Source organism: Benincasa hispida, chromosome 2 (genome assembly GCF_009727055.1).
Source record: "Benincasa hispida cultivar B227 chromosome 2, ASM972705v1, whole genome shotgun sequence".
Lineage (NCBI taxonomy): Eukaryota > Viridiplantae > Streptophyta > Magnoliopsida > Cucurbitales > Cucurbitaceae > Benincasa > Benincasa hispida.
In genome coordinates, this window is record NC_052350.1 from 9,242,944 (window position 1) to 9,261,937 (window position 18,994).

At 32.5% G+C, this 18,994-nt stretch overlaps 1 protein-coding gene across 8 annotated transcripts; it reads right to left on the reverse strand.

The window, feature by feature from the left end:
• Positions 1–1,662: 1,662 nt before the first annotated feature.
• On the reverse strand, positions 1,663–5,873 carry LOC120070675 (CRAL-TRIO domain-containing protein C3H8.02). Of its 8 annotated transcripts, none has more exons than XR_005480011.1 (8): positions 5,679–5,873; positions 5,144–5,296; positions 4,770–4,916; positions 4,263–4,415; positions 3,322–3,444; positions 3,035–3,138; positions 2,849–2,887; positions 1,663–2,488 (listed from the first exon to the last, which is right to left on the reverse strand). XR_005480011.1 is itself a non-coding variant. In XM_039022514.1 (8 exons), the coding sequence occupies exons 1-6, from the start codon at positions 5,808–5,810 to the stop codon at positions 3,061–3,063; spliced, it is 786 nt and encodes a 261-aa protein (XP_038878442.1). In that variant the 5' UTR covers positions 5,811–5,873; the 3' UTR covers positions 1,663–2,488; positions 2,880–2,887; positions 3,035–3,060. The 8 variants fall into 8 exon arrangements, 2 of the variants coding, with proteins under 2 accessions (XP_038878442.1, XP_038878441.1); XR_005480009.1 differs by having other exon boundaries at positions 3,024–3,138; XR_005480010.1 differs by having other exon boundaries at positions 2,786–2,887; positions 3,024–3,138.
• Between the last annotated feature and the right edge of the window lie 13,121 nt (positions 5,874–18,994).

Sequence of the window (18,994 nt, forward strand, 5' to 3'; positions counted from 1 at the left end):
TGATTTTTCTAAATTAAATTATTATTATTTTTTACCATACAATAAATGAAATGACCGTAAAGAGACAGATATAGCCAAGACTACACTCAAACATTATGCATTAAAATGTGTTTGCAAATTCAACTTGTAAACTTACTATTTGTTAATAGAGTCTTTTGTAACTTCAAGTATTTAGACCGACACTTGTAATAATAATATAAAATCATGTTAAATTTGAGAACAATCACCAACAACCCGTGATTTATTCTACTAAAGTGGGAACTAATAGAACAGAACCTATTCGTCTTTATCCGTGTCTTGTGGCCACGCTTGTAAGAAAATTCAGGTAGAATAATTCAACTAGAAAACTGAACGGAATATATTGAATATGTTATTTTGACGTGCTCGCTATAGCGTTGCTTCAGAGACAATGCTTCAAAACTTAAAAAGTTATATTCATATTTATATTATTTACAATTTTCACCCTAAAATTTAAAGATGTATGTTATATAAACTTATCTTTCTACCCACGAATGTAATTATTAGTGAATCACATAAATCGTTATGTCGATTCTCTACTATTTACGTTTTCTATTTTCTTTGTTTACCGATTCCATGAACAAAAATGGTTAGATTAAAAATTACAAGTTCATACACTTAATAACCATAGGCAACTATCGAATTTTTGTTAGAACATTCAATTCCCCTTAATTGTTTAGTGTCATCTCATTTATTTTAGAAAAAGTCGATGAATCTATTTGCCCTATATTTTTTATAAAATTTTCATAAATAATCCCTCAGGCACTTTATGAGGGTTTTTATCAAACCACATATATCATTTACGAGGTTTTGTCGAACCGAAAAAACTACATTCTAACTTTAAAAGCCACAATGACTAAATTTTAATTTTCGTTAAACCAGTTTGTAATTTAATATTTTTTAGTACAACAGGGGAAGGAGAATTCGAACCATAGTCTTATTGGTTGTAAATGCACTCCTATATCAATTGACATATGCTCGCTTTGGCAATTTAAAGTTTTTATTAAAGGATAGGTCTCACACACTTAATATTACTAATGAGTTTGCAAATCGAATAATAACAAAGGTATTTAAGAACAATAAATCAAAATGAAAAAACAACACAAGGAGTGAATATAGCAAAATATGAACGAATTTGTTACTCATGCTCAAAGAAATAGTCTGACGTCAATTTGGCTGGAAGATTACGCACCATGAATGGATTCCTTTCTAAACATTGATAGGTGTTTTTTACCTAAGTTGTTGTTATGTTTCGCTCGTCTTTCTTAAAAAAAAATAATAATACAACAAAGCAAAAACAAAACAAAATATTATTGCAATTACCCAGAGTTCTAGTACGTGAACTTCCCTTGTGTTCATGTTAATTTTTTTTAGTTACTTTTCACTCCATTGTACCGTGAACATTTAGGCGTTATCTAAAAAACAAGCAATGCTGAAGCTGGGGAGTCTATTTTCATACTGTTGTTTTCTTGTTATTTGATGTTTTTGGTTTGGATGGATGTCCTGCTCATATGACCTCTAACTACTACAAAATTGTATTTATTTGAGACTTAAGTTCACGATCAATGACAATAAACAAAACTAAAAAGGAAAAATATGGTAAATCTTTAATCTTAGTACCAATTGACTCAAATGGAAGAGAGGTCAAATATGGGAATTCGTGGCGATTCCCACCGTCTCTTTAATTTTTTTTTAGAGTTGAATGGTGTGAAGATGGAGATTCAAACACATTTCCTTTAGGACAAAAACAAATATATCTTCATAAAACATAAAAATGAGTGTTAGAGATAACAGATCCCCATGTCTTCACAATGTTTGTACACTAAAATTGAACCTCCCAAAATTATTTCTAAATGTGTACAATCAATCAATGAACGCTAAGTCTAACTCTAATATCCTACATACTATATGTATTTTTGGAAATTATCCATCCCGATTTTGCCATTTTTATGATTGGGGCCCATATTTAAGGTAACAAAAATCAGAATGCACTTTGAGCTTTTGATTTTACTTTTAGTTTCACAAAAAAAAAGCATCATACCAATGAAGATTTTTGTCCAACTTATTTTATCTAGTCAACGTGAGATTTTTGTATTCCCTAACAAGGATGGATGCCTTGCACAATTGCAAATGGACAGATCTCAATAATTTGAGGAATTTATGCAAAATGTTATGTTTTTATAATTTTAGAAACATTAAAAAAATACGCTTAGTGATAATTTAACATGAAACAAGAATAAATATTCATGTGATTAAACTTCTTTTAGGTGGAATCACTTACCTCCACACTCCACGTTTGAACCCATAGTTGAAAATCTCTGGATTCCTCATTGTGTATCGAATCAGCACATACAATTTGAGAGGGAAAATTGAATTCTACCCTTTTTATTCGTATGAAATATTTTCTTCAGCAGAGCGTCCACATCATATTGTAGAAGCAGCCAGCAGTAGACCTGAATATGCAGAATTCCTGTTGTCAACAAAATAAAAATAAATGGGTTAAATTGTAAATTTGGTCCAGGTAGTTGGGAGAAAGTTAGGATTCCAGTTCCTAAGATTTTGTAAGAACTATTAATGGGGATTTTATTGAACCACAAAAACTATTGATGAGGTTTTATCAAACCATAGAGACAAAATTCTAACTTTTAAAACCATAAGGACTAAGATTAACTTCCTTCCAACCATAAAGACCAAGTTTGTAATTTGACCAAATAAATATAAACATATAAAAAATGAAAACTCCAACTCAACTTAGATACCAACACACATTTGAGTTTTCAGTCAGCTTTCTGAAGATCGTGAAGAAATGATAATGAACGCAGAAACTTACGAGTTGCATGGGCTTATTAGCGATAACTGACCTTCATCTCTGGAGAAATGTAGCTCCACAATTAGCGAAGTGTTAGTAAATATCAAATGTACTTGAAAGACTTCTTTTTTATTTCCCAAAATATGAACAGGTGGAATTTTATAATCTTTTCAGTACGCGCCTGTCTTAATACAACCTAATTTGGACCTGTTGGTCGAGAGTGATAACGCTCCTCAGTCTTCAAAGATGGCAGGCAGTGTAGCTTCAGTAAAATATTCCTTCCTGATTGTATCTACGGAACAAAACCTCACCTTCAAAAATGAAAAAAAATTACAGAAACTATTAAAATACTTGGAGCAAATTTAGGATGTAGGATAGGGCTTGAAGACAATAACAATTCCAAACAGCTTAATAAAACTTAATAGACCAAGTATTTACGTGATTGAGTTCTTTTTAGATGAATAACCAAACTTGAGAAATGGAAGTGTGCGTACCAGAGAGGCATATGATTTTAGTAATGGCTTGGTAAGTTGCCATAATGGTCTGAACACAGATGGAGCTTCCACAAAGAGGACTTGACCTAGCCGTTTTGGATAGTAGAAGTAGAACACATCAAACTGCCAGGGAAAAGAGCATATAGAGATCAGAAAGAACAAATAACAAATGACAAAGAAGCCATCAAAATGCAAAAAATCTCTTGACCCATCCAAACCCCTAACCAATCAGAAACCGGAAACATAGAGCCCTCAGGAGAGAGAAAAACAGGGAAAGAAAATCCCATTTTTCTTCCCTTCCTTTTTTTTCTTTGACAAGAAACATAAGTAGATTCAAAAGAGGGGAAGAAAACCATCTAAGCGCTGGGGGAAGAGGAAACCCCACCCACAAAAATACTAAAGGAGAGTGTTTCAAGACTATAGTTACAAAAACAAAAGTTCCTGTAATTATAACACCACCAAAAAGCAGTGTGCTGTACATTTCTACAAAAATTTTCAGAACAGGAAGACTCAGTCTTCAAAAGTAAGAAGATTCCTTTCCAACCAAATATTCCAAAGGAGTGCTCTAGCCACTCAATCCCATTTTTCACGCTAAGAAATGAGTTATACTGCTAGCTATTAAATGAATCATTCTTGCAGCTGCAAGCCTAGCACTCTGGTAAGTGGTAAGTCTATTAACTAGTTGTCTTGTGGAAAAGGAAAATGGAACATAATTTTCATGCTTAAAATCAATGATTTGCCTAAACAACCATTATAGAAATGGCTGCTTCCTAGTAAAGTAAGCAGAAAACTTGTGATGTTAAAAAGCGTAAAATGCATACAGATCATATAGTTCCGCTCGTGCCAAGTGGTAAACAAATGAATCACAGCACAAACTTACAAACAGTGTTTCTGAGTTCCCACTATATATTGAAAATGATAATTTCAGTTTGTAAAATTACCAAAAATGTCAAGAACCTAAGATCCGCATTCTCAGTACGAAAACCTCGCAGATCAATTATTCCAAGTATTTCTTCTTTTCCAGGTGGAAGCTTGTTCAGTGCCTTCTCTACATAGAACACACACAATTTCTCGTCCTCAACAGGATCATGGACCTGCAGTCAAGTTACTATCAAAGTCAAATTTCAAGTTAAGAGAGTAGATGAAAACATAATTTTACTATTAAAAATAAGAAAAAGTGTCACTGAGGAAGGACATAGGGCATAGTGCACGTCCTAAGGTCAAACTTCACCATTCATGGAGGAGTAGGTGCATCATCAATTCATGAACAGTTACAAGTTACAGCTCATAAGCTTTCAAGTTACAATAACAAAGGAGTGCATCTTCAATTACAAAGGAAGACAATTGTACTAAAAATGACCCGTGGATAATAATGGGCATTGGGTAATTGACTCAAACGTCAAACCAAAAAAAGGTTTCAAATATCAATAGGTAACCAGGGAACTTACTGCAGGTAAATGCTTGGAAGCCACAACTATGAGTACTGGCCGGTCATTGACATCAAGAAACTCGTGGATGTATGCCTTCCCAGTTTCAGCCATTCCTTTTACTGAATATTCAGACAGTTCATCTACTCCAAATTCCTGACGCCAGTTCTGTTTGAGATAGAAGGGAAAATGAAATGCATATAATTATCTAACCAATGCTATGACATTATCATTCCTCATTAACTAAAACTTCAATATAAATCATGTAAAACTTTTATCTTAATCTTATTTCAAAAACAACTCTTCCAGCAAATTCAGTTTTCGTGACGCCAATTGAACAAGAACATAATGTTTATAAATTAAATAAAAAAAATAGAGGGGTTTCAAGTGTATACAATAGCTTTCGTTAATTTTGCAACCGCATCTTCAACAGAAAACTTTCGGTCCTTCAGAAACCAGAGGATCATCTCTTCATCGTCCCTTCCATTCCGACCTAGAGGAAGATTAGAATGTTCTCTTTCGAGTTTCTCCTTCACTTCCAAGACAAGCTGCAACACTTCATAACACGAACCATAAACTATATATCCAGTGTATCATCATATAAATTTATACATACAGGAAACGCGATCAACCAGATTTAAAGCTGCTTGATCTTCAATTAGCTGCCCGTAACACAATAATGGCCACGTATTGCTCGATTGACAGAAAGTAAACACAAACAAATCACAGAAACAAAATCATAAAGAAGTTTGAGAGCGTAATTTCAATCCCACATATTCCGTTTTAAGGATTCGCGACTTACCCATTCAGTGACTTTGGCAACATACAACACTCCAACATCGCATGCTCATGGAAAATGGGTATATGTCGGCAGATAATGTGAACCAAACGCGAACTAAAAGTGGTAGATAATGAGCGAAAGCTTAGTACCTTGCGCGAGTGATCGGAGTCGGAGACGCAATTCTGAACAGCGAATCTGCGGAATTGAGTAGCTCTGACTGGAATTGGATAACTTGAGGGGAGAAGCGGGTGGCGTAGAGTGAGGCTGAGACGCACCGCCATTTTTCAAGCAGGATAGAAGATGAAGTGTAGACAAAGAAGCAGGTAAGTGAATATAGAGATGAAACACTTGCGGCAAACACGAATACTGAAATTTAAGTGTTTTTTCCTTTTTTCTTTTTTCTTTTTTTCATAACATTGTTTTTAATTTTTAAAGATTAAACTCATTTTCTTCTTTATCATAATGATTTATATGGTTAAATTTTTAATTAAATTTAAAAAATAAAAACAACTTCTTAAAATCTATTTTTCTTTTTAGTTTTTAAATTTTAGCTTGATTGTTTGATTTCTTAGACCATTCGTAAAAGTAAATAATTAAATAAGAAACTTGGGGTAAAAGTAATATATATTAGGTTTAATTTTCAAAAAAAAAAACAAAAAAAATCAAACAATTAACAAATGGTGTCTAACAAATTAAAAAGAATGACAAATATAGCAATCAAGTCCAATTTAATAAATGATACAAATAGAATAATTCGTAGATATAACATAATTTATAGGTCGTCGTCAAAGTGAGCTTAGTTAAACGATAGTTGACATGGTCTTCTTTCCTAAAGATTGAAAGTTTGATTCTTCATCTCTACTGTTGTTGTACTGAAAAATAAAAAATTTATAGGTCAACCAGTTGATTACGTTGGGGAATTCAATATCAATATATAGATTTAGGTTAAATGACTTTCCCTCACTAGACAATATTTCTTTTTAGGTTCGTTGTAAAAAAAAAAAAAAAAAAAATCTGAAAATTATCAATTGTATTCTACTAGTTCGAGTTGTATCATCTTTAGCTCGAGTTATGAAACAAATAAATACATTAAATGTTTGTTCGAAATCGGATGATAAAACTTATACAACAAGCCTTTTAAAATTGGTGGAACAAAAACTTTTATTTATATTTACATAATAGGGTATTTAAGATATAATTACTCGTATGATAAAAGAAATAGTAGGAAAAAAAATCATTCCATACTAAAATTGTATGACCCATAACACAAATTATTATAACCCCACAAACTATAATAAACAATCCAACGTGACTCATAAATGACTATTTATGTTTTTTTTCTAACACGAGTATTACTTAACGAATTAAATTATATATATCACATTAGTTCAGGAGTTAAAGAAAATAGTTGTATTTCATATTTCAACTTTCAAGCATGTGTTTGATTATATATTTATAAATTATATTCCAATGTAATCAATATTTAAAATGTATTCAGTAATATATTTATAAACCATAAAATTAGTTGTAGTTATCGATAACTATTAGGTTTAACCATTAATAATTAACTTGCCTATTTTTTATGTTAATTTTTTTTTTGTATAATTATTGTTTTCTAAAAAGAAGACCAATAACAAATGGGCCTATTAATGGGTTTGGGCTTTTCACAATCTCTTTATTCGAATAGCAAGAATTTGTGGTAGATGGGCAAAACGTAGGTGCAGTTTTGAAAGATGACCATGTTTTGAATTTGCTTAAATATGACCAAATTAAGATTTTGCTCCAATTTTGGCATAATTTTTTTCCTCACTTTACACTTGTTGGATTCCCGCTCATTTTACGAAAAATGCAACTAAAACTTTTTCACAATCTCTCACTTCCTGAGTTAGGTTTTTAAAAAAGTTCTTTAATTTAGATCTTGTTCCCATTATCTTTTTTAATATTTGAAGTTGAATTTGAAATCATCGTTGGTTATTATTTTGGGCTCTTTTTAAATGTTAAAAAAAAGCCAAAATATTTATAACAATAGCAAAAAGTCTACCCTACCCAAAATTTGCCCAAAATAATTAAATAATGAAGGTAAATTGCCTAAAAGCTCTGTCCATACGTCAGTGAAATACCAAAAATATCCCAACCCACACAAAAACGCCCGATTTTTTATTTTATTTTTTATCTTTTTATATAAGATCCAACCTGACTAATCATCTTCCCACGTTTCTAACAAATTGTTTAAGAACAGTGCACAATAGAAACATGATTCTCCTCCTGTTTCTGCTACGACTCAACAACTTCTTCTTTTTCATCATCATCAACGACTTTTTCCACTACTACTACTTCTTCTTGTCCTTCTTTTTCTTCATCTTTTTCTCTCGTTGTTGTGGTTCTTCTTCATCTTCTTCTTCCTGCTACGACTATCGCTACTGCTACAATTGGTACAATTGTCCTAAAAATCGATTCTTCAATGTTACAACTTCAAGATTATAATCCTTCTCTTCTATTTTCATTTCATCAACTCTTTCATTTAATCATACTTATCAAATCTTGTTAAACCTAATTTTTATATAAATAGATGGTAAAAAAAAAGGTCAAAGTCGAATCATCAACAACAAAAGGAAGCAAAGAAAAAAGAAAGAAAATAATGAAAGTCGAATCATTAACAAGTAAAGCAAGAAGAAACAAAATAAAATCTAAAGAGAAGAATAAGGTAAAATCAATAATGTCATTAGTCACTGGTTAATGTCATTAGTCACTGGTTAATGTCATTGGAAGATAGTGTTAATGTCATTGGTTGTTGATTATTGATTGATAATTTCGAATTGAGATAGACAAATACAGAGCACTATCACTACCTATCTTAGATAGACACTAATAGTATTCTATCATTGTCTATCTCAGATAGATAATGATAGAACTATATCATTGTCTATATGAAATAATTAGCGATAGAATACTATCAGTGTCTATCTCAAATAAACAGTGATAGAGTTTTATCATTGTCTATATGAGATAAACAATGATAGACTTCAATAAATGAGTGATAGACTTCAATAAATGAGTTTTTAAAGGATGGGTGACTTCAATGAATGATAGAGTTCTATTATTTAAAGATTTAACTTAGAAGAGGGGGAACATAGTTGCAATAAATGAGTGATGTACAATTAGGAAAATAATATGTGAAATTGATGACAAACACTACTCCAAGCCTATTTAATAATGTACTTAAGGTTTTTATTTGACTTATTTAATAATGGGTTTTCTATTATGTTTGTTGTGCATTTAATAATGTACTTGTTAGTAATAGTTGTCTATCTAAGTCTATCTAATGATACATGGTGATATCACTATCTATCTTAGGAACTTTAGCAACTATATAAAAACTTTAACATCAATACATACTTGTCTACTTCGAATTCAGATAGATAGAGATAAAATACTTTTAGTGTCTATCTAGGATAGACAGTGATAGTCTTCTATCATTGTCTATTTGAGATACACAAGGATAGAGTACTATCAATATCTATCTAAGATTGATAGTGATAGAGTTATATCATTGTTGTTGGTAGATAGTGATTTTGTTAATGCTTTGCACTCTATGTTAGTGATAGTGTTTTCAGATTTTGAAAGTGTGAATCTATCTGGGAGAGACATTAGTAGTGGTAATTGTTGAAGTATACTTGTTCTATAATGTTATTGCTATTGTTGGACTATTTTTCTAGTTTTTGGTACTTAGTTATTGTGATTGTTTTTTAAATATACTTGTCATATAATATACTTGTCATTGCTTTACTCTTTTTATAGTATCTGGAACTTGTTCTAGTATTTGTACTTGTACTCTATTTTTTTGTTCATTATGCTAACTGGATATAACTGATCTATAACATGGGATATGTTGGGATTGGTGTCCTAATTATCCCGGAGTCTAGAAGTTTGTAAATATTGTTATTAATAAAATAAGATTTATTTTATTTGCATTTACTCATATCCAGTAAACAAAGATCTGTGGTTATTATATGTAAACTTAAGCATGTATATGAGTATACAAGTGGATCATGCCTTAAGTAATAACCTAAAAGGTTTGTAGTATAAGGATAAAGGAGGGATACCTTATCTTGGTGACACTACAGATGCGGCCCGCTTTGTAGAGGTTTACAAGTGTTGTAAACTACTACAGATGGTCTGATCCTTACCGTTCATGTAAAGACATGCGAGTGGGGGTATCCTATACAAAGAGTTTGTATAAGACCGGACTATGAGATGATTCGTCTCTTTATATAACGTTGTTGATAATTGAGACTTACATCTCACTAAAACGACCATAGGTGACATGATCTTAATCCTGAGTGTTTTGGGAACTCCTGCCTATGAGGACGGTTCTTTGATTATTATGGGTGAGAGTGGCCAGATTACCAACTCAGCAAGCCTACCTTTCTGGGGATTTGTTGATTGAGGAGCTAGGAACTCAGTTACACAAGACGGAATTCACTCCTTCCCTGAAGTATGGGTAAGTAGATAGATTGCTCCCTTAAGGGCTGATTCCGGGTCTTGAACATAGTGGCCACATCCTCTCTTTGGAAGAGAGGACCTAGTAGGACTATGACTTATTGTTCATTAGAGGAATCAATTGTACTTAAGGAGTTATATGTAACTACAGGGGCAAAACAATAAGTTGGCCCAATTGTACTTACGAGTGATCTGTGAAGGGTTATCGCACTGTTGATTGGTTAATATGAACACAAAAATATATCTGAATTGAGAAGAGTGCAGTTGTCGGTCTTTAGTGGAGTGTCTGACAGTTAACGGATGGTAGATCCTGTGACTAAAGAGTTTAATTAGTTAGTTGGAGCTTCAAGCTACAGGTCCATAAAGTTCCCTTGGTAACTCAATAGGTTCAAGTTGAGAATTAGTTCTTAAGGTTGATTTGAAGTGTTCAAATTAACAAGAGAAAATTCAATTATATATGATATAATTGGTATGATGTATGAGATACATCAAGTGGAGGAATTAATGTAAATATGATTTACATTAAGTATCATAAATTAGAAAAAGAAATATGGTTTATATATTTCATGAGATGAAATATTAAAACTATAGGTTATAAATATAATATGGTAAGTTGATTATCATATTTATTTATAATATATTAATTATATGATAACTAATTTCTTTTTCTCTAATAACTAATTGAGTGGGAGGTTATTGGTGGTTTTATGGTAACCATGAGATAAAATGAAAATTATTTTCCTAAATTTAGAAGTTACTTCATTCGGAAAGAACTCGCGGAGTTAAGCTATCATGTGAAAGAGATTCACTAAGCGATAGCTGATAGAGACTAAACGATCGTGCAGCTTTGACTATACGATAGTCATTCAACTGATCATTACTACACGATTGAGTGGCTAAGTCTATACGATAGGCTTCGTTTACTAAACGATCGAGCACATCGTATATACGATAGACAACTCCATATCTCCCACTTGCTCCATCTTAGACCTCTAGTCTCTTCCTCAAGCCAAGATCATATAGTGCCCACATCTCCTGGATTCTCATACCGAGAATACCAAGGTAACCATTATGGTGGTGTCCTCACTCAGTTTGTGGATCGAGTTAGACTTGATTGGGTTCAAGGAATTATTAGCCATTCGTTGTGTTTGTGGTCATGTTGTTAGAATTTTTGTTCGTTGTGTTCGAGGGCTATTCTTGGATGCTTGGAGACTGATCGAGGGATTCGTGAAGAATGGTTCTTCAAATATATGCATCATCTATCCCATGTATCATCTTAAAGCAGGCTGTAATTTCTATTTGTACATGACCTGTTAGTTTTCGTTCTTAGAGTTTCCGTTCTTAGACTGTAATTGATTGTGTTCACTCGATGGAATTTGAAACGATCCCTTCTGCTGCACATGGAAATCCTCGTGTTAGATTTCCTTCAGGATGGACCACTATCACTGTCTATCTGGGATAAACAGTGATAATATGCTATAATTGTCTATCGTGTGATAGACAATCATAGACATCTATCACCATCTATCACAGATAAGCTGTGATAGACTTCTATCACTGTCTATTTAAGATAGACAGAGATAGAGCACTATCAATGTCTATCAATAGATAATAGATAATATGTAATGATTTCTTGATAGTTGTTGCGAAATCGACAATTAAAGAACACAAAAAGGAACGTAGAGATAGGAAAGATCGACACACAGATATATGTGGTTCACTAACAGTGTGTTAGCTACGTCCACGGGCAGAGGGAGAACAATATTATTTGAGAGAACATTTTCAAAATTACATCAAAACAGCGCCTCTAGGGTTAGAGAACCCTCGTACTAAGTTGTTCGAAGTGCCAGCAAACAGATTCAAGGCATTTCATTAATAGTTATATTGCTAGTTGTTAGTGTTATTCAAATTTCAGTTTCTAACATATTATTAAATATATATTTTCAATAGATGGAACATGAATTTATTATGGAAAATGAGAATAGAAACTTAAGAGTTATTGCTTACTTTAGTATAGAGGTGTCAAATTTGATAAAAACAAAATTAAATGAAACAATTTTTCCTCAAGTTTTAAATGACCCATTTGGACACTTAAAATGGCAAAAATACCCAATTAATTCCTCAACTACTCAGTAAGAAGACAATACTATACAAAGAAGCCGAATGTCCTAGCATTCGACTTAATGGTCATATAACAGAATTTGGATCGAAGGAATTTTGTTTAATAACTGAATTGAAAGGCCTCAAATTCCCTCAATTAGATTTAAGAGAAAGAAAAGTATCTGAACTTAGGAATGCTTTTTTTATTCACGATGATCATATAACTAGGAGAGGTATAGAGAGAACTTTCAAAGTACTACACAACGAGGAAAACTTATTGAAAGTTAAATTAGCCAATCTCTACATCTTAGAAGCTCTTTTAATCCCTAAGCAATAACACAACCATGTCAATTTAAAACATTTAGACATTTTGGATGATGAACAAGTCTTCAAAAACTATCCTTGAGGAAGATTGTCTTACACCTAACATATCAGTTCTTTAAGAGAGCATCATATACTGAGAAGGATGTTGTCTACCTTAAAGGATTCCCATTAGCATTAGTCTATTGGGATTTTGATATAATCCCAAAACTTTCCGATTTAGATGTTGGATTTAGAAGGAAACTTGGAATCAAAGGTCCAAGAATCATCACATGGGAGTGCTTGGAGTCAGATGAGTGGAGGACTCTAAATGAGAACAATTTCAAACAAAATATGTAAGTAATTCCTTAAATGAGAATATTTTCATTGTGTATCACTTTAAAGATAGACAGTGATAGAGTTCTATCTCTGTCTATCACTGACAGACAATGATAAACTATTACCACTATCTATCACTAATGGTGGTAGTTTTTTTCTTTATTAATTTAACATTTGTTTTACTTGTAATTTTATATGACAACACTGTGTCCAATAGAAGAAGAATCTCAATCAACTTTCAAATATCTCATAGGACTTGAGACAGAAGAGGAGAAAGATAGGGAAAAAGAGAGGGAGAAAGAAAGGCAAATGAACCAAGAAAAAAAATGAATAAATTGAAGAGAGATGAGGAAACAGAATAATCAGAGAAATTAATAAACTAAGAAATGACCAACAGAAAATAGTAGAAGAAAAAAATCTTTTGAAACAAGGTCAAGAAGAAATCATAAGAATATTGAGGTCAATTATGGAAAGTCTGAATAGTAGACTTCCATTAGAAATCTTCCATAACAACAGCAACAGAAAGAAAAAGAACATGAAGAAGTTGTGGAAAAAAAAAAACCCATTTTTTTTGTAGCTTTCGAATTAGGGTTGGCAATGGGGCTGGGGGGCTGGGGGGGAGGGTTTCCCCCATCCCCGGCTCTGTGGGGAAATTCCCCCAATCCCTGCCCCCGTCCCCGCCATTTGAAGGTGGGGATGGGGCGGGGATCTCCGTCAGGGAAACGGGTCCCCGCGGGTCCCTATTCCCCGTTTTCCGCCGAGGATTTCTCCTACTAATTTCTCGCGGAAATCCCCTATTAGATCCCCGCGGGGATTTCCCATTTTTCTTTTAATTTTTTAAGTGTGGGCTTGACTTTTGGGCTTAAATTTAGAACTTAGATATTCAATATTGGGCTCATAACACTATAAGTCTATATATACATTATAAACATGCATATAAATAAGTTATTATATATTATTAATATATATTTAAAAATATTACAAATATAACTATATAAAATCGGGATCGAGGATTAATCGGGGTCGGGGTCGGGGCGGGGATACCATTCCCGTCCCCGCCCCGTCCCCGGACGTTACCCCGAAAAAATTCTCTGGTTTGACCCCATCCCCGCCCCGATCGGGGCGGGGCCCCACGGGGAATTTTGCCAATCCTACTTCGAATGTTGAAAGAAAATGATGATATTCATACAATGGTTGATTATGCAACAACATATTTATATGTGGTAAGTATTTGCATTGTTATATAGTATTTTATTTTATTTGAATATAACCATATATTTATTAACTAAAATTGATTTCCTTTTAGATTTAAGTTGAAAACAAGACACATGTAAGTTAGACAATGATAGAATCTTATTAATGTCTATCCCAAATAGATAGCGATAGTCTTGTGATAGACAAGGATAGTCCTCTATTGTCTATCTTAATATGATGTTTTTTAAGTTTTTTTACTTTCTCTCCTTATTACAGTTAAATAAATGTAACCATACATTTACTAACTAAAGTTTCTTTTCCTTGTAGATCCAAGTTCAAAATGAGAGACAGAGGGAAATAGAGGTTAGTATGTTTGATAGACAGTGATAGTCCTCTATCACTGGCTATCTTAATATTATGTTTTTTTAAGTTTCTTACTTTCTTAGATAGAAAAAAAATAAAATTTTAGATAGAAAACAACAACAAATTGTTTTCTTGTAGGAAATTGAGATGCAAATATAGCAACTTCAAACACAAGATGATTTCGATCCCATTCCACTGTAGATTTGGAAACACCCACAACACAAGAGTTACGAGATTTGGTTATTTTCTTAAGCTACTTTTTGTTCAAACACAAAAGTTGGCAGACAGAGATAGACTACTAGTAGTGTCTATCGTGAATAGACATTAAAAATAGCCTATCAATGTCTATTTGGGATAGGAAGTGATAGTCCTTTATCACCTTTTTTTTTTTTTTTTTTAAATCTCAAATAGATATTGGTAGACTACTATTAGTGTCTATCTGAGATAGGCTTGAAGGAATGGTAAAGTTCCATTGTGGAAGCAGGGATCGTTCCTAATTTTAATTTTCACATAACAAAATTTTTACAGAACATTATTATGCAAATTACAGAAACTTTACAACATGCAAAAGAAGAAAAAATAAATTAGGATTAGGAAAAATACGTACCCTTGAAGAATTCACAACCTTCATTAATTTCCTTCCCTCCGGTCATGAACAGTCATGAATACAAACACCCAAAAAAAAAAAAAAAAAAACGCAGCAACACAAAATAATTTGTTGGACACCACCACAAGATTACCAAGGTATTCTCTTTTGGTTTAGGATTCACAGGAGTTTTGTAGGTTCTGTGTTAACTTTTGGAAGAGAGAGAGAGATTTTTTTTAAAGGAAAAAATTTCTTTTGTAAGGAGATCTGTCTTCAGACTACACAGCCAGAGCCTCTGTAATCAAATCTTCTGAGTTGAAGAAGATCACGTCAAAGACTACCCTACTTCCCACATTAGACTTAGAGAGAATTAAGAGGAAGGAAGTTATTTCCCTCCCTTTAATTTTACAATCAAAGTTAAATTAAAATTAAAATTTTAATTAAATATATTATATATATATAATAACTACTTTATTATATATATATATAACTATATATTATATCATATATAACACATAACCTATAGTTTTTATATTGTATCAAATACAATATAACCTATAATTTTTAATTCTCTCATCAATGTGTTGTATCTTGTATCTAATATAATAGCATTTATACTAAATTAAGTTATATGAATCCAATTCACATAATTAATATTTGAATCATATTCAAATATTTAATTTCTCTCAAATAAACTTTAAATAATAATGCATCAAGTACATTATATTAATTATATCATATATAATTAATTTGAATTAATTACATTATATATAATTGATTCCCTCAATTAATGTGAACAATTCAAATTAACCAAAAATTAGTTTGGTTCCCAATTATCCCAATTGAGCTATCAAGGGGACATTTGAACCTATACATTGAAGCTTCAATGGCATTTGAATAATTAATTAAACTTCTTTAATTAAATTACTCAACATTCATTAATTGTCGGTCACTCCATTAAAGACCAACACCTGCACTTTTCGCGCTACAGATATATTTTTATGTCCATTGATATAACCAGTCAACAGTGCGATGACCCATTATAAATTTCTCGTAAGTACATTTGGGCCAAAATGGTAATTTTGCCTATGTAATTATATATAACTCCTTAAGTACTATTGATCCCTCTAATGAACAATAAGTCATAGTCCAACTATGACCAAACCCCTCTTGAGCCAAGAGAGGCTAGATACCACATTGTTCAAGCCTCGAAATTAGCCTTTATGAGAGCAATTTATCTACTTACCCTAACATTGGAGAATGAGTGAATGTCACCTTGTGTAGCTGTATTCCTAACTCCCCAATCAGACGAATCCCCAAATTAGTAGGCTTATTGAGTTGGCGATCTGGCCACTCTCTTGCATACAAATCAAAGGATCGCCTTCATAGGCAGGAGTTCATAACTCACTCAGGATTCAGGTCATGTCACCTATGGTCATCCTGGTGAAATGTAAGTCTCTATTATGAATGGTGTTATATAATGAGACTAGTCATTTCGTGGTCAAGTCTTATACAAACTCCTTTGTATAGAACATTCTCACTCACATGTCTTTATATGAATTATCAGAATCATATCATTTGTGACACTTTACAATAATTGTAAGATCTACAAAGCGGGTCGTATTTGTAGTATCACTAGGATAAATTATTCAACCTTATCCATCTACTACAGACTATTTAAGTTATCACTTAAACATGATCTACCTGCATGTTCCTACATACATATTTAAGCTACAGATGATAAGTTTGGATGTTAGTATATTGGTTTTGTGGGTTAATGCTATTAATTTTCAAATAAAACATCTCATATTTTATTAAAAAAAATAAATTGTACATACATTACAATTACAATCTACAGAACCCACAAGATTTAGGGCATCAACCCCAACAAGGTTGTGATAGAGGTTTATCACTGTCTATCTGGATAGTCAATGATAGTCCTCCATCATTGTCGATCTAAGATAAACAATGATAGTCCTCTATGACTATCTATCTAGGATAGACAGTGATATCCCCTCTATCATAATCTATCTAAATATTGAGTTTTTTAAGATTCTTACTTTCTAGCATATGCTTGCTGGTAGATGAAGTTGAAGAAGACGATGAAACTGAAACAGAAAAGGAAGAAGATGCTAAAATTTATAAAAAGAAAAAAAAGTTGAAGTAGAAGAAGTTGAAAAAGAAGAGAATCAAAATGAGAGACAAAGGGAAAAAGAGGTTTGTATGTATGATAGACAGTGATAGTCCTTTATCATAGACATCTTAATATTATGTTTTTTTTTTAATTTTTTTTTTTAAAAAAAAGTTTCTTACTTTCTTAGATAGAAAACAATAGATTCTTAGATAGAAAATGATAACAAATTGTTTTCTTATAAGAAACTGAGATGCAAACACAACAACTTTAAACACAAGATGATTTGGATCCGACTGCAACTGTAGATTTGGAAACACCCAAAACATAAAAGTTATTTAAACACTCAAAATATAAAAGTTATTTGAGGTTAGTCTTTTCTTAAGCTATTTTTTGTTCAAATATAAGAGTTGATAGACAGAGATAGACTACTATCAATGTCTATTTGAGATAGACTTTGATAAAGGTTTATCTCTGTCTATTTGAGACAGACACTGATAGTCCTCTATCAGTGTCTATCTAGGATAGATAGTGATAATTCTTTATCATTGTCTTTACGAGTTGTCTATCTGAGTTGTCTGAGGCTCGATTCCTTTCTTAAGCTATTTTTTGTTCAAAGACTATCACTATTTATCTCAACTGTTTATCTCGGTTGTCTTAGATTTGATTCTTTTCTTAAGCTAGTTTTTATTAAAATACAAGAGTTGACAGACGGAGATAGACTACTATCAGTATCTATTATGAATAGACACTGATAATATCACATTCTATCTGAATATAAAGTTGTTTAAGATTCTTACTTTCTATCATATGCTTGCGGGTAGATGAAGTTGAAGAAGACACTGAAACTGAAACAAAAAAGGAAGAAGATGAAGTTGAAGAAGATATTGAAATTGATAAAGAAGAAGCTGAAGTAGAAGATGACAAAGAAAAGAACCAAAGAAGAGAAAAAAGATCAAAACATAGAAATGAGAAAAAAAGTAAATATCATTGTCTATATACATGATGATAGACAATGATAGTAGCTATCATTGTCTATCATTCAGTGTTCTTCTTATGAACTCCAATATTTTCTTACAACCATTAATTGCATGCTTACCTAGGGTTAACAACCAAAACCTATTTTAATAGTTAAAATAGGTCGATGAATTATAAAACTAAGGTTACAAGATAACTCACCCGGCAAGATCCTGCCTAAGGTTGGAGGTATGTAAGTTGACGGTTTACGGACACCTGCTACTTGGGGATCGAGCCGGTTCTTGAGTTATGTTAAAGTTGGTTTTATGAGCATGCGTGAGCGATGTGAGGTGTTAAAAGAATTTTATCGCATAGACATCATAGGTTAAATCAAGTATAAAAGTTATACTTAGATACATATGTAGACTTAGGTTGTTTTAATTAGTCGGAATATACCTAAGTACAAATATACCTAAACCATCTAGAACACTTTAGTGGGAGAAAATTTGTTTTTAGCTTTCATGTCCCTAAGAGTTCACACCGTGAGATTCAAGCTTAGCTTCATGTCCTTTTTAGGTGACCGCTCCATTCGAAAAGTGTTTGCATGGGCCAACATCAAGGTGAATGGGGCAAGTTGTTTATAGTAAGTGGGAGAAGGACGTGTGTCAACACATCCTACGGTCTCCTCCATTAGGTTGCACCATTAGATTTTTATGCTTTGCCTATGTGTCGTCCTAGAGCGACCACCCATTCTGTTTTAGATTTGATAGCGACATTAAATTTATACTCGCCCCAAGATCTCAAAGTGCTTGACCAATGTAGACCCCTCCAATTGAGCAGGGTATCGTGAAGCTTCCTAGGTCACACACTTTTGGTGGGATCATAGTATTTAACCTTCGCGTTACTGCCACTGTAGCGATCTTTTCTTCATCATTCTGTTTCTTTTTCAATCTTTGCGAGAATGATGGTGGCTGTACTTTTTCTATCTCGTGTTC